Source organism: Aptenodytes patagonicus, chromosome 1 (genome assembly GCF_965638725.1).
Source record: "Aptenodytes patagonicus chromosome 1, bAptPat1.pri.cur, whole genome shotgun sequence".
Lineage (NCBI taxonomy): Eukaryota > Metazoa > Chordata > Aves > Sphenisciformes > Spheniscidae > Aptenodytes > Aptenodytes patagonicus.
The window spans coordinates 13655037-13670002 of NC_134949.1; the positions used below are offsets into that span (position 1 = coordinate 13655037).

The following is a 14966-nucleotide window of genomic DNA, read 5'->3' on the forward strand; positions in this document are numbered from 1 at the left end:
CGGCGCGGCGCGCGCCGCCCCGCCGACGGCCGTGGCGGGCGGAACTCTCCGCCGGCGGCAGCGGTGCCGGGGGGAAGGAGATGCCGGTGGCGCGGGGCCCGCGGCGCGCACGGGCCGGTGCACCCTCCTTTGGTGTCCCCCCGGCGCGGCGCGGCGCGGCCCGGCCGGAAGCCCCGGCGGTGCTGCGTAACGCATCCGGGGCAGGGCGGGCCGCGGGAGGGGGGCCGCCAGCATGCCGGACTACCTGGGCGCCGACCAGAGGAAGACCAAGGAGGAGGAGAAGGAGGATAAACCCATCCGCGGTGAGAGGCGATGCGGGCGGGGGCCCGGCCCGGCCCGGCCGCCTCCCCCGGGCCCGCTAGCCGTTACCACGGCAACGGGCGGTGGAACCGGCAGCGCGCCCCCCACCCTGGGTTGGGGCCTCCGTGTCCATGGCGGGGAAACTCCCCGAGCAACGCCTCGACCGCGGCCGGGCGCGAGGCACCGGGGCGGGGGCGGCGCTGCCGGCGGCCATTTCGGTGCCGGGAGCGGCGGGGTTGAAGGAGGGCGGCCGGAGAAAAAAAGACTTAAAAATCTCTCTTAATGCGCTTTCTGGCGCTGCCGTCGCCGTCCCCCGAGCGGCGCCCCCCGGCCCGGAGCCCGGGCTCGGCCGGTGCCGCCTCTGCGGCCCTGGCGGGGGGGCGGCCTGCGGGGCGGGGGTGTTAATGGTAATCATCAGCCCGTTTTTAAAAGAGTCTGAGGGAAAATGGGGGAGAATCGGGTCCACGAAGTCTGCCGCCCGTTCGGGGGAAATGCGCAGGCAGCGCGGCAAAGGGTCGCTGGGGGCCGGTAACAAATACCGTATGGGGGGGCGTTGCCGGGGCCCTCCCGGCGCCGTGGGGGAACCGCCGGGCATCTGGAGCCGAGACCCAGGCTGTGCAGGCTGGCTTGGCTGGTTCCAAGGCTCCCCAAGGTTCTCCCGTAAAAGGCTCCCGAAAAGCATAATCTCCTCTTGGTAAACTGAAAGGCTTTTTGTATTTAGTGATTAGTTAAAAGATCAGCCTAATAAAACACGATAATTTGTTTTTCTTCGTTGGCGGAGTCCTGCGGAGGTGGCTGTCGAGACCTGTGCGTTGCCACTTTCATAAGTCACTCAGTGGAAGCGGGAGAGAGTGAGGTGGCAAATTTTTGTGGTGATACCGGCATAGTGTGAAAATTGCCGGTTGCTCCTCATGTTTGAATTTCATTTGCCTTTCTATTTTATGCTAGTAAATACTAATTAATGCATCTGGAGACAAAATCGATACTATATGTAATCAGTGATGGACTTTGAACTCCTCCCGCTCAAGAAAGATTTTTGAACTGTAGCAACAGTGTTTAGCACATACCAAGAATCGATGGGTTAGTACAAATAATCAGGAAGGAAATAAGGATCAACACAAAAAAAATCCTCTCAAAGTACCGTACAATACATGGTGTGCCCAGATCTTCAATACTGTGTGGTTTGAGCTCCCTCTATCATGAAAAGATACCGTGGAATTAGAAAAGAGAGAAAAACAGAGGGCCAGGGATGCTTAAGGTGAAGACTATCGTTTGGTTGGGAAAAGAGGGAGCTTTTGGGGGAAGGGAGAGGGAATGTTAAAGGTCTGTTAAATGGCAAGTGATATGAAAGTAAATAGGGGTTCACAGTAGTAGAAAGTTATATTTTTCTTAGTTAATTGAGAGCGTTCATTGGAGCAGTCCTGCAGGACTCTGTGCAAAAGCTTACCCTTTTAACAGCTGACAGTGCTTGTTCTGATGTGGGAATTCTGAGACCCATGTACAATTTTTAGATTCCAAGTTTACATTGAGTAAAAGGAAGCACAGTGCTGATTTAAATCGGGGCATTCCTTCCTGCATATTCTGCTGAAAGTTGCTCAAAGTTTACAGGGATTAAAAAAAACTGACAGAAATATTCACGTAAAGTGCAAGTGGAAAGTGGTGACAGTTTTTCATTGATGTTTTCTTAAACATTAAGAAACAGTTAAAAAGATGAATTTTTGATATCTTCAATTGCTTCTCTGTACAGTCATAGTAAGCTACTCTGAGCGAGGCAAAGTTTAAGTAGCTTGCTTGCTGTGAACTCTGGGTGGTACAGATTTTTGGACTGAAGAGGGTAGCTGGAGACCCTATGTTGTTTTTCTTGAATGTCTGATACTTTTTTGTTCTGCTTTGGTTTAGTGAAAAAGTAGAAGAATCCCTTTAAAATAAATGTTTTCACCTTTTAGAAGCAGAATTGATACTGCTGGTTTTGTTTATAAAATTGGAAGCTAAGTCTTTCCTGTCTTGTTTCAGCTCTGGATGAAGGAGATATTGCCTTGCTGAAAACATATGTAAGTAGCATATATATACAAGAATGTTAAAGAAAAAAAGCAAGTCCTGTTAGGAACTGAATGCAAGAGTGGAGGGATGTGTACTTAGTGAGTAGTTAGTAAATCTGCTTCTCCTGATGCTTTTCTCGCCTGCCGAAATCTTTTCTCCCTTTCTGCCTTCCAACAAGAAAGCCCCAAACCCAACCCACAACCCTAAAAATAATCCAGTAGGTTTGTTAGCTTGAAAGTAATGAAGTTTTTTTTTTCTATTTTTGTTTTGTATCGTGTAGTTGATTGTCACAGGGGTCTAAAAGCTAGGGCTTTACTGGGGCTTTTTCACTAACCCATTTTCTTGCTTTATAAAGAACAGTAACTTTAAGACCCCTTCTCCCATCAAATTTACTTGCTTTTAGCCACCATGTTAAAAAACTATTATTGAGGAATACACGGACCTTGTCAAAAGGAAGGTAATCTTGGGAGGCATTTTCCATGGACAATAAGGTGTAAAAAGCAAATCTCCCCTCTCCACCAGGAAGTACAGTGGGTCTGTGAAAGAACTCTTGAAAAATGAAACTTACAGCTTAGCGTATGTCTGGATTTGGATATGTTTGCCAGAAGCCTGAATTTTGTTGACACTGAGACTCTTTTACGAAACTCTGAAATAATGGCTTGTGCCCACTGCGGCTTCTTTTTTGTTGCCAAGTTGATACGAAGGGGATCTTGTAAAGGAAATCCAGATCCAGATCTGCCTGCATTAGGCAGGGCAAGATAGTAAGGCATTTTGTCACAAGCAAGAATCTAGCTTCTGATTTGCCCCATGATCTTTCTGCTGTCTTCTGTGGATGATAGAAAGGTTAGGTAATGTAGTTAAAGCACTTGTACAGATGATTTTCAGATAACGCATACAGAATTCTGTCTATATATAATTTTTACCAAATCTTTTTTAAACTTTAGAAAAAAAAGTAGTTTAAAAAATAAGGCTGAACAGGTTTAAAAGAAAAACAAATCCTTGAAGTTTACAAATGTGAAAAATTTCCACTTGCGCAATCAGTCAGTTGTGTGTAGCTGCACTCTGTTTTTGTGAACAGAAATATTGTTACTGGAACTTAATACTGTCTGTTTTGGCTGTGATCAATAGTTGGCTGTTATACCGAGACAGTCTATTGAACATCTTGACGCTCAGCAGCTATTGGCATTTTTTCCTAAACATAAAATAATTTGAGTTACGAAATACACATGATATTTCTTTTCCAGGGCCAGAGCACATACTCAAGGCAGATCAAGCAAGTAGAAGATGATATTCAGCAACTACTTAAGAAAATCAATGAGCTCACTGGTATCTTTCTTTCTTAAGATAACTTTCAATAGAACCACGTGTAGCAAAACGAGTGTTTTAAGAAGCTGATTTTAAACAACAACTGCATTGATTTATTATTGTTATTTTTCTCAGAAGAATACATTTCTTTATTTGGTAACGTGAGATTTTTGCTTTGTAGGTGATGGTCTTTTTGATTGGGCAGGGCTAATCTGTACATATGATTATGTAATTTTGTAGTTTAACACGTTTTTATTCAAAACTGTAATTTCTGTGTATTACGGTGGCATGAAACAAATGCCCCTTTCTGCCATTAGATAATTCGTTGTGATTTGTGTCAAGCTGCATTCAAATAGTGAGTGAACTTCCATAGACGGCAAAAACCCAACGTGTTGTCCTTAAGTGGTGGTACCAGTCCTTGTGTAACGAAGAAATGCGTATCAGAGCAGTTAGCATTTAAAGTCAGCTGGCCAGCTGTGGCAGTTACCTTAAAAATTAATTTGTTGCCTAATTATTCTCTGTTTGTTTCACTGATGTGTGTTTGTTGCCCTGTTGCTAGTCCTTTAGTGGCCCTCAGTTCTGTCAGGAAGACTGCAGTTTCTCTTCTCCAGTAAAATCCTTGATTCTTTCAAATACATCATGGAGATGGTCCTTTTTATATCCACGTTGTGGAAGATTTATAAGATTTTTCATCTGTGTGAATCCCTTACCTGCTGATACCTTGCACTAAAGCTTTCCCTCGGTGAAAGCACTTGCAGAGTTTCACTCCTTTTCTGAAACTTTTAGAAATGTGCTTATCTCTGATATCTCTGTCAAGCTTCGTTGTAATTGACCACACGTTGCAAAATCGTATTAGAGGATGGCTAGACTGGTATTTGCATGTTAGGCTGGCACAGTCACATAGGCCTCATTTCTTTAGGAAACTTGTTTTTTAGGAAGTCCATCAAAGATGTGTGCGCGTGTGTTTTGGAGATCTCAAAAAGCTTCCTACAGGCTTATGTCTAGGGTTCTTGGTGTGGGAAGGATTGCTGACGTACCAGTTAGCTGCTTCCTCCTCAGCTTGTCTGTGTTGTACACAGGAATCAAGGAATCCGACACTGGCCTGGCTCCTCCTGCCCTTTGGGATCTGGCTGCAGATAAGCAAACTCTCCAAAGCGAGCAACCATTACAAGTTGCGAGGTGGGTGCACTCTTCCTCTTTGCAGTGGAGCTGCATAGTGTAAAAATGTGATTTATGGCTTATGTGTAGATTTTTTTAAAAAAATAAGGTTCACATATTGTGCCTATTGCAAGTGCTTTTTACCATTGTGTCAAAAAGGAACTGTGTTATGCTTGATGATGTATTATGTACTTCACACCTGTACTTACTCCTGTAGTTATTGTAGGATGCTATAATAATAGAATCGCAAGTACAATAGCTATTTCAGTGTATTTGGAAAATACGACTCTCTCATCTTGATGCTTATACCAATTGTCTGCCCGGTGGTGTTAATTGCATGTTCCCTATTAGATGTACAAAGATAATCAATGCAGACTCCGAGGATCCCAAGTACATTATCAATGTCAAGCAGTTTGCCAAATTCGTGGTGGATCTGAGTGACCAGGTGGCACCTACTGACATAGAAGAAGGCATGAGAGTTGGGTAAGTAAAATCTTCACGTTCTTACGAGCTGTCCTGGAGACTGAAGCTTTTTCATCCGATCCATTAGTTTGACAGGTCAACAACTATCATTTCGTATTTTTGCAGTAGTTGAAATTATAACACTAATGTCTTTCTGTTGGAGGACAGTAACTCACCTGCATGCTGTGCTGGAATCTTTTGATTTTGATGTCATTCTGACGAGAACCGTGCGTCACGGACTGAAACCTTTCAGTTTGGGTCCCAGCAGTCCCAGCTTTCAGGGAGCCTGCGTAGCCTACTCTTTGGCAGTCTGCACAGTTACATGCAGAGTGGCTACAAGAAATGTTCGCTGAGGAGGTGAAGCCAGTTACTTTTACAATCAATATTTTTCCAGTTTGCTCTGTGGGATATTTTGAAGTTTAGTTTTCAAAATACTTTGGAATTAATATTTTTGGAAACCTTAAACTTCTCTGCAGAAGGAATTCCATTTTCTAGCCCATCTGACTATTAGCTTTCAGGGCTGGGCTGTCTTGATGCCAGAGAAAAGAACAGTTTAAGAATTCAGCTTCTAATTTATGGAGTTGTTTCTACATGACAGTTTAATTAACCGGTGTTAAAATAATAGTCTTTATGCTTTCTCACCAGGGTGGACAGAAACAAGTATCAAATCCATATCCCCTTGCCTCCCAAGATTGATCCCACAGTCACCATGATGCAAGTGAGAACTGCCTTTACTTATTAGGACATTGCTTTGTCTTGTAATTTTGATTACTTTGGCTGGATTCTGTTCTGGGCTCTTGAAAGCCTAGAGAGATGCAGCATCAGGCTGTTAACTGCTCGCTCACCTTTTTGTTGTGCAGGTAGAAGAAAAACCAGACGTCACTTACAGTGATGTTGGTGGTTGTAAAGAGCAGATTGAAAAGCTGAGGGAGGTGGTTGAAACCCCTCTGCTTCATGTAAGTAACCTCCAGATTGAAGCTTTTATTATTTTGAAAGTATGCGGGTCATCTGTTAGCATTTGAAAAAGCAAGAAAAGATAATGTAGCTGAACGTAAACACCTAAGTGAAAGGAGATCTAGTTTTAACAAGTGAAATCCAGCCTAGCCTGGTTTATATTGCTCTTCATTGATTATTTTCTTAACTTGCATATACTCTTTGGTGCACATAATCTTCAATTTGCACATCACCTCGCCTTCTGTTTCCCACCATTACAGCCTGAAAGATTTGTTAACCTTGGAATTGAGCCTCCCAAAGGAGTACTTTTGTTTGGGCCACCTGGTACAGGCAAAACACTTTGTGCCCGTGCTGTTGCTAACAGGACTGACGCCTGCTTCATCAGAGTAATTGGATCTGAATTGGTGCAGAAGTATGTGGGAGAGGTAAGAGCAAACACTTGATGGAGTGTGGAGTGATTTGCAGATTTCTAGTCGCGGGGACCAGACACCATAGTGGATATGATGGATGAATGTACTTGCATGCTGGAGATACAAGGAGAGGGGAGGAACGATCAAATAAATCTCTGCAGATCAGGCAATCAGTTACAAGACCTGAACTGTGCTGTCGTTGATGAAGTGGATTTTGCGGTGCAGAGTTTAATCTGTGGTTCGGGAGGGTTCTAGGATTAGGATTCCATTCCCAACCCTGCCACTTATTTTTCACTTGGCCCTGAGGTAAATGACTTCATCTGTACTTCTGACTTTTGAGAGTAGTAATTTGTCTCTCCTTTATAAATTGCTTTAGGATTTATGAATGTTCTGTTACATACATGTGTACAAATAAAAGAGTTTTATCACTGGAAACTTGGAAGTGTTTGGAAACGTGAAAAGTTTAATTGTGATAGTTTTTCTTCAGTGTGTCTTGAATCTTTAACAAAATCCTGATTTTTGCTTTCAGGGAGCTCGAATGGTTCGTGAACTCTTTGAAATGGCCAGAACTAAAAAAGCTTGTCTTATATTCTTTGATGAAATTGATGCCATTGGAGGTATGTTTGTAGTATGTATAGCTCTAATCTCATATGAGAACTTCTAGGTTTTCTTTTCGTGTTGTAATTCTTTATCTGGATTGCTGCATTTCAAGAATTGTGCTTGTAAATACCTATTTAGCAAAACGACTACCAGCACATCCTATGTCCGGGAAGCTGTCAAGAAGCGGTTTATATAATTTGAACGTATTTAGCCCAGATGAGAAGTCATTTTTGCACATTTGGAACACCCAGATTATTTAAACTTCAGCGAAGAATCTCTGTATTGTGTTTGCAAAAAGTACTGTTAACTTAAACTCCCTTCAGCTTCGGGACTACACACTAAATCTTTATTGCTGCCTGAAAACGAAATGTGGGGGTTTTTTTCCCCCCAAAGGAAGTACTTAGGTCCTTTGAAAGTAGAACAATTTTTACACAGACAAGGCGAGGAGGGAATTTTGGTTGAGGGGGGGCAAAACAAACAAACTACATTTATAAATTTCAGCAGCTTGGCCAGTTACTAGGCAGGGAGACAGGCCCTTTCATATTCGGGGTGAAGATACAGCGCTTATTACAACTGACAGATAACACCACTCACTTTTTTTGAAATGTGTTGTTTTCAAATAACCCCTCACACCTTTTTAAAACTTGTCACAAATATTTGTGTGTAATTGAAAATTATTTTTCCAGGTGTCTTCTATGTAGCAGCTGTGACACCTCCTCCATGCTCTGAAGGTCCCTCTCTTATTTTGTGAAACGCGTGTGTCTCCTCTCTCCAGGTGCTCGTTTTGATGATGGGGCTGGGGGTGACAATGAAGTGCAACGTACTATGCTGGAGCTGATCAACCAGTTGGATGGTTTTGACCCACGAGGCAACATCAAAGTGCTGATGGCTACAAACAGACCCGATACTCTGGATCCAGCCCTGATGAGGCCCGGCAGGTTGGATAGGAAGATAGAATTTAGCTTGCCTGATCTTGAGGTGAGAATGCTTTCTTTCACAGCTAAGTATATTCTGGTATCGCAGTGTTTCTTCAGTTAGGGCATAATTGTCTGGAAGCAGTTGACGAGAGTTAACAAAAGCAGCACTCTTAACTTACGTGAAACTACGTGGAAATTTGGGGGATTAAAGATGTGCCAAAAAGGCTTTCCCATGCTGCAGAGATGCCATCCCTGGGGGAGAAGCCATGGTAAATAGCTATTTCACTGTATATTCCTGACTCAACAGATTAAGAATCCTTTAACCAGATCCATGATTTAGTTCTTAAGTTGGAATGCGTTTTGTTCTGTTCTTTTGAGAGAGATTCCGTGAGGTACTTCTACCATGAAGGCTCTTTTTTAAGTTACTTTCTTAATTTAGTATCATGGACACTTAAACATGCTAGTCCAGACATAGGAAACTATAGTTGGGCAGCAAATAAAAGATTTCTTTTCCACCTGCCCTTGCTGTGGATGTGGACAGCTGCACACACAGCTGAGAGTCATCACCTCTCCTGCAGCGTGAACACTTCTATCCTCCACTCTTTTTTCAGGGGCGAACTCACATTTTCAAGATACATGCTCGTTCGATGAGTGTTGAAAGAGACATAAGATTTGAGCTATTGGCTCGACTGTGTCCTAATAGCACAGGTAAGCTGATGTTTTTTTAAACAATTTTGTGTATGCTTCATCTCCACTGGTGGTCAGTGTTGAATTCGTTTATCCCTTTCTTTCAAAGGTGCTGAGATTCGCAGTGTCTGCACGGAGGCAGGCATGTTTGCTATCCGAGCACGCAGAAAAATCGCAACAGAGAAAGACTTCTTAGAAGCAGTGAACAAAGTCATTAAATCGTATGCAAAATTCAGTGCTACCCCCCGCTACATGACCTACAACTAATATCTTGGAATGTTTTCCCTGTTCCTGTTGTTAAGCTTTCTGTGAAACAAAAATCCAAGTGTAGTAATTCATGTCTTGTTCTTGGAAGCTAGAAATAAATGGAGTATTCCCAACAGTAGGTGTGAGTTCATTATGAGTGTCTTCTACACTAGTGGAGTATTGCTGCCGTAGAAAAAAAATCGCAGATTCTAATAACACAGCCTAAACCAGTGAGAGATTTTAAAATCAGATACCTGGGCAATGTTAGAAATCCATAGTTTAGATCCTTAGTCACCATTTGTAGCCCAAAACTTGCCATCTCAGCTGTGGAGGTGCTGAAGGATCCCTAAGTGACTGCAGTGTGTCCGGGTGTGCTCAGAAATGCTCGCGTGATGCTCAGCACCGAGGTGCTGGTGTAGCCCAAGAAAAGTCTCAGGAACTGCATGGGAAAAGAGCTGAGGAGAAGGCGTACATAGCTCCGCTCAGGTGCTTGGTGGGCTGAGTCATCGCCCAGCTTGGGGAAGATGAGGAAAAATTTCTTCACTGAAAGAGTGGTTAAACATTGGCACAGGCTGCCCAGGGAAGTGGTGGAGTCCCCATCCCTGGAGGTATTTAAAAGACGTGTAGATGAGGTGCTTAGGGACATGGTTTAGTGGGCATGGTGGTGTTGGGTTGACGGTTGGACTCGATGATCTTAGAGGTCTCTTCCAACCTTAATGATTCTATGATTCTATGATTCTAAGATGTGAAGGGATATGTTTTCTCTCCCTGGGTGAACACTCTGGTACCATCATAACGTTTTTTTTCTTCAGTGGTTTTCTTCACCCCTTTTGCTGAGATTCTTCATTTCTTACAAAATAGTAAATGTTGGGTCAAGAGGGAGGAAGAACTAAGTGTAATTTCATTGCGCTAAGAGAGGGAAGATTCCTTTCTCCTGTTCCTGCTCTAAAAAAAACCTGTTTGACATCGCTCTAAGTCCACTAGTGAGCACTTTGGTCCATCGTATTACTTGTCTAAGATGCTACTAGGCACAGGAGATGACCCTGACAGGGTCCTGATGCTCCGGTAGTTGGGCGATAGCTGATAGTTGTTGGCAGCAGGCAACGTTAAATTAAGGTTGCTCTTCATTCATCTAGCATGTTCCTATAGAGCTGGCTGGTTTGGTCAATGAAAAGCAACAGCCTTTCCTTTTCTCTTTTTCAAGTCTTGCATTAAAGCTGGGGGGGGAAGAGCTTGAAGAAATACCTGGGGGGAAAAACGCTTTTGGGAACCGCTTTGTCTTGGAAGTGAGAGAAGTTTTATCAGGTCTCATTTCGATACAGCTGACACCAATTTATCAAGCTTAGATTGTGAAGCCACTTTATGTTTTTTGAAAGAGGAAGTGTGGACAATAGGGAAAGAGTGTACGCGGTACATGGACTTTGTTAGGATTTTGGCCAGTGTCAGCATCTTGATAAGCAAACTTAGGCAATCCCATGTTTTTGCCCATACCTGCTTGAAAAACTGATCTCAACGGTTGTGTGTTATTTTGGTAAGAACATTTTGGGGAGGGATGCAAGTTTATTGGTGCGACAGAATTTTTTTTCATTTCGATCCTGAAAGTGGTTCAGAAAGCAGCGCTGAGTATCTATTTACCAAGTGCAGCACTGGAAATTAAGCGTACCTTTTACTTAAGAAGGGTAAGTGAAGTATGTAAAAAAGAGTTTGGGTCTTACTGGGTGTCCCGAATTATCATCAGTACTCTTGCAAACGAGGAGGCGGAGAGGAATATTATTCTGATTATTAAGAAGTATCAAACTGGACTTCAGCTATCCAGTGGCATCTGCTGTGGTGGGGCTCCAGCAGCGGGTGGGTAGAGGCACTACTGTCAGTGCAGGCAAACTGGAGAGGGGAAAGAGCTGAGTGCTGTTACGAGTTTAAAGGATGTGGGTTTGTTTAATCTAGCACTGACAAGCCTAAGGTAGGATTTACATTTTTAGATAGCAGTCTGTTAATCGGTATAGGGAAGAGGAAGTCAGTTTACTTTTCAGTAGATAACTTAGGCTGGTGCGTAGGAAGCAGTGCTTCAGCTGGTGGCAGCAAAGCACAGGAAGAGACTGGTCAAAAGCTGCCAGATTTTATTTTGCTGGATGAGTTAGTTACCAGCAGCGCTAGTAGTACCCAGGAGTGGGTTGCACAGCGCTAGTGCCTCACAGGCTGGGATCTAGGACTTTCTTGGGCAAAGGCTTTCGTTTCAGCAGCTCTCCAGGAAGTGCAGCTGTTGCTGCCAGGATGGGAAATGCAGCATTAATTGCATCATCGTGAGGCCTGGCATGGAGAGGGCTTCATGGGGGTAGGGGAGCCAGGAGGCTGAGGAGCAGGAGCCTGAGCAGCAGGGAGGACCTGCAAGGAGGTGGTAACCCTACCTAGCCCACCCCTTAGCAACAGACACTTGCATCCAGGGACCTTGGCTTGTCCCACGTACAGAGTCTCGCCAAGACAAAGTGGAAGATTTTGAAAGTCATGATCATCACTTTATTTTAGAAGTTGACAGGATTTTGACATGAACTGAAGAGGCTACATAGTTAAAAACTGAAGCTGCGACAAGCTGAAAGTAGAAAAATATACTGTATGGAGATACAAAGCCTTGTTAAACTAGTTAACATTATAAAATGTACCAAAAGTTGTTTAAATAAACACGCACAATGTGTTAACATGCATTCAATTCATCCTTTGAACTCCAGCTAAGCAGTAATTTCTGATGCAGAAAGCTTCCTATCCCTATTGGCAGGGGAGTCCGAGGAAAGAAAACATCTTCCCCAACTGCCCATGGTTCTTGGGAAACTTGGTTTACCTGAAGCAAGCCCTAATCGCAACAGAGCTTGGAAGCAAAATAAAAGTATTAAGTTCTGCATTCAGAAGAGAGGAGATGGTTTGAATTCCCTTATGCACAGGACCTTAGATTTGAGGGTGCTAAATGAGACATCACCGACGCTCCACTTCCCCTGTGCTGTCGACATAACCTGCAGAGAGAGACTTTCAGGTTCCTACTTCTGCTCAGATTCATAGTGATTGTTGTCAGGGAAATACAGGCATTGAAGACTTTATTCTTTTGCTTGAGTTACACGTCCATGTTTTTCATCTCACACCTGAAGTTAAGCAGTACCATAGCCACCAGGTTGTGAAGACAACAGAAAAAAACCCACACTACCGTTTCTTTTAAAAAAAACCCAAACACATAACATTTTTGAGTTCTACTGAAATCTGTTTCTCAAAGCACTTAAAGGCTGAGGCAGAAGCGGCACTGCTGGTAGGAAGATATCTCAGGCAACAGAAAAGTACTTTTTTTTTTTTTTTTTGGACCACTGAGACTTTAGACCTTGTCTATGTTTTTATTCCAGCTTAAAGAGACTGCATATAGGGCATCAGGTCTTAATTTAATTTTAATAGGCTTCACTCCTGCCTTAAACCAGTTTTGTCTTCAGACTTTGATGCTAAACTAATTTTAGCTTAAAATCAACTGTATTCTTTTCTAGAAAGCATAATTAGATTTTGGCAGTGAAAGTACCATATAGATAATGTAATAATTAAACAATGAGTTTCTAATTTGAGGTTCACTTAGAGTGAAAACGTTCAGGCAATGAAGAGCTGAGTATAGTTGAGACAGGTCAGATATTTAAAAAAAATAACTGTACCACCCAGTTTAAGAAGAGGAGCAGCTAAATGCCACCAGTGTGAATTCATTAATCTAGCTGGCAGATTATTATAATTTATATGAATCTGTTGTCTGCAGATGTTGACATCAGGCTTTAAAAGTCATTTAAGACAGTTCTTTAAAGACACTGGTACAGTGCACTGCAATTGCAGAACGGATATTTCCTGCAAGATCCCACCTCGTAGTGAGTTAAAGTGCCCATTTTCTCAACAGGAACAGGAATGTCACTTTGTCTATCAGATTCCAACTGTAGCAGAATACATTGCATTTTCTCATCTTGCATGATTTTGTGCTTGTACGTCATTGGAAGGCTATACCCTGATTGAAGGAAAAAATTCAAGAGCACGAAGGCTTCCAATTCCTTATCCACTCTTCCTACAGAAAATAAGCACCACCCTATACCCGTAGATACAAATAGCCTTAGGCTCTCTTTAAACTGTGCAAATCAAATATTCAGAGTCTCCATCAGCGTAAATCTGGCTTCCGTTCTGCTCGATGCCACTCTTCAGAGGTCAAAGTCAGTCTGTGAAGCAGACCTGTCTTTCACTTGGCAAGCAAGGACAGCATCATGAATACTGTGAAACAGCGACTCTCTCGTTACAGTGTCTTCAAAAAACTTCAGCCTTGTCAGCTCATTCATAACAGGGCCTACAAAATAAAAACCAAATGTGGCATCAGTGCATAAACTGAAGTACAAAGATGGAAGACAACAGTATCTCAGGAAGACGATGACAACTTGTTCCCTTACTTGTTATTACTTAAAACATTTAAAATAGCCAGGTGGATCACATGCTACTTCTACTCCAAACGGGTAATTCTCTTATCCAGACATACGCAGAGGCCTGTTCTTGGCAGAAGATGCTACAATTCCAAATATCAGAAACTTAGAACGTTGCAGGCTTTTCTCCTTATTGCATTATTACAACAATTTCAAGATGCAAAGTTTGGTGTGGCATTTACAATTTGCCAGCTGGAATAAATGGGAGCAGATCTAGTCCTCACAGAACTCATTACATCAGTGCCCTACTTTCATTAAGGTGAAGGCTCTAAGGTATATGGGCTTGCTTTTCCTTGAATCCAATTTTATGTGAAGTAAGTGCTGATACTACTGAGGCACCTGCCAGCAGAAAATTTGGGGCCAGAGGGAGAGAGAGAAAACACGATCTCTCCCATAAAGCTCACAAACGCTGCCGCTCCCCCCAGGCCCAAACTCACCACTACAGCTGGCAATACAGACACGGACACCAACTTCTTTGTATTCTTTTATAATCTGCAACAGAGTTAAACACAGGTATGTCATTGTACACATCGCAGTTCTGGAAGATGTAAGCCAATTACTGTGAAAGCTGCACAGTCCACATTCCCCGGTATTCAGCTAAAACTTAGAGAGCTACAGAATTAAAACCGTGATCAGGTGAGATACTGGATTGTATTTGAGCTGGCATTTATGTCTCATGCTGACAGGTTCCTTATTAGGTATCTCACAAGTTTTCTGTGGGTTTTTTTTGGGGGGAAAAAGCCCTACTTACTGATTTTAATGTTTTTGCTCCAACTGAATCCACAAAGTTCACCGGGGTGAAATCCAGAATTAAAGAGTGGATGTTTGTTTTGGGCTCCATGAAGTGTTCACGCTCATCAGGAGACATGTCTTGTACACTAGCATCTGCAGATGCAAATTTTCCATTTACAGGTAACTCATCATCTGCTATCTCATGTTTTACACCTGCTTCCACATCATTAGTCTGGGAGAGAACATAAATGAAGCTTAATGACAGCTAATGCTTTTTCAGTGTAGATCCCCTTCCTCCCCATACTCACCTGTTCTTTCAGCCTTTGAAAGGTGTACACCTCCTAACCATTACAAAACTGGCTTTACATGCACACACACTTCCCTGTCTTACGTATATGAAGGTTTGTTCGCTTATGCCCAGCCTTTCTACAGTCACATGCAAGCAGCTTAAAGCTGTTATCTTAGGAGTGAATTACCCATTTCCTTCAAACACTGACACCTGTTCATATGTTTTTACTCCATTTCTTTGCCTTATCCCTGCTGATCCTGTCAAGGCCTATATATTCAAAAGAAGCAATCGGGCTCTTGAGTTAGGCATTTGGTTGGTTCTCCATGGTAAAAAGCACACACCAGCTCCTACTGCGGGGGTGAATTTAAACATGCACAAAAGCACAAGCATGTTT

General features: G+C 43.0%; 2 protein-coding genes across 4 annotated transcripts in view; one reads left to right on the top strand and one right to left on the bottom strand.

Annotated features, from left to right (window-relative positions):
- Positions 1 to 164: 164 nt before the first annotated feature.
- On the top strand, positions 165 to 9215 carry PSMC2 (proteasome 26S subunit, ATPase 2). The gene is made up of 12 exons (XM_076328213.1): positions 165 to 302; positions 2314 to 2351; positions 3585 to 3666; positions 4725 to 4824; positions 5155 to 5286; positions 5911 to 5983; positions 6126 to 6221; positions 6480 to 6644; positions 7159 to 7246; positions 8005 to 8207; positions 8758 to 8854; positions 8943 to 9215. Exons 1-12 carry the CDS (start codon positions 233 to 235, stop codon positions 9098 to 9100), a joined length of 1302 nt encoding a protein of 433 aa, XP_076184328.1. The 5' UTR covers positions 165 to 232; the 3' UTR covers positions 9101 to 9215.
- A 2364-nt stretch (positions 9216 to 11579) lies between these two features.
- SLC26A5 (solute carrier family 26 member 5) overlaps positions 11580 to 14966 on the bottom strand; it is a 37706-nt gene continuing 34319 nt past the window's right edge. For all 3 annotated transcript variants that reach the window (XM_076328199.1, XM_076328180.1, XM_076328188.1), the window contains exons 17-19: positions 14303 to 14515; positions 13989 to 14043; positions 11580 to 13421 (exon numbers count right to left, since the gene is read on the bottom strand). In XM_076328199.1, the coding sequence (XP_076184314.1) occupies positions 13279 to 13421; positions 13989 to 14043; positions 14303 to 14515 (411 nt within the window). In that variant the 3' untranslated portion in view covers positions 11580 to 13278. The remainder of the gene's footprint in view (positions 13422 to 13988; positions 14044 to 14302; positions 14516 to 14966) is intronic.

What these genes read in the sequence shown, in the direction of transcription:
- PSMC2 (XM_076328213.1), top strand. Translation starts at nt 233, where the DNA reads ATGCCGGACTACCTGGGCGCCGACCAGAGGAAGACCAAGGAGGAGGAG. An exon ending in GAAGAAGGCATGAGAGTTGG is followed by an intron (nt 5,287 to 5,910) that starts GTAAGTAAAATC and finishes CTTTCTCACCAG; the next exon opens with GGTGGACAGAAACAAGTATC. An exon ending in TTGAAACCCCTCTGCTTCAT is followed by an intron (nt 6,222 to 6,479) that starts GTAAGTAACCTC and finishes CCACCATTACAG; the next exon opens with CCTGAAAGATTTGTTAACCT.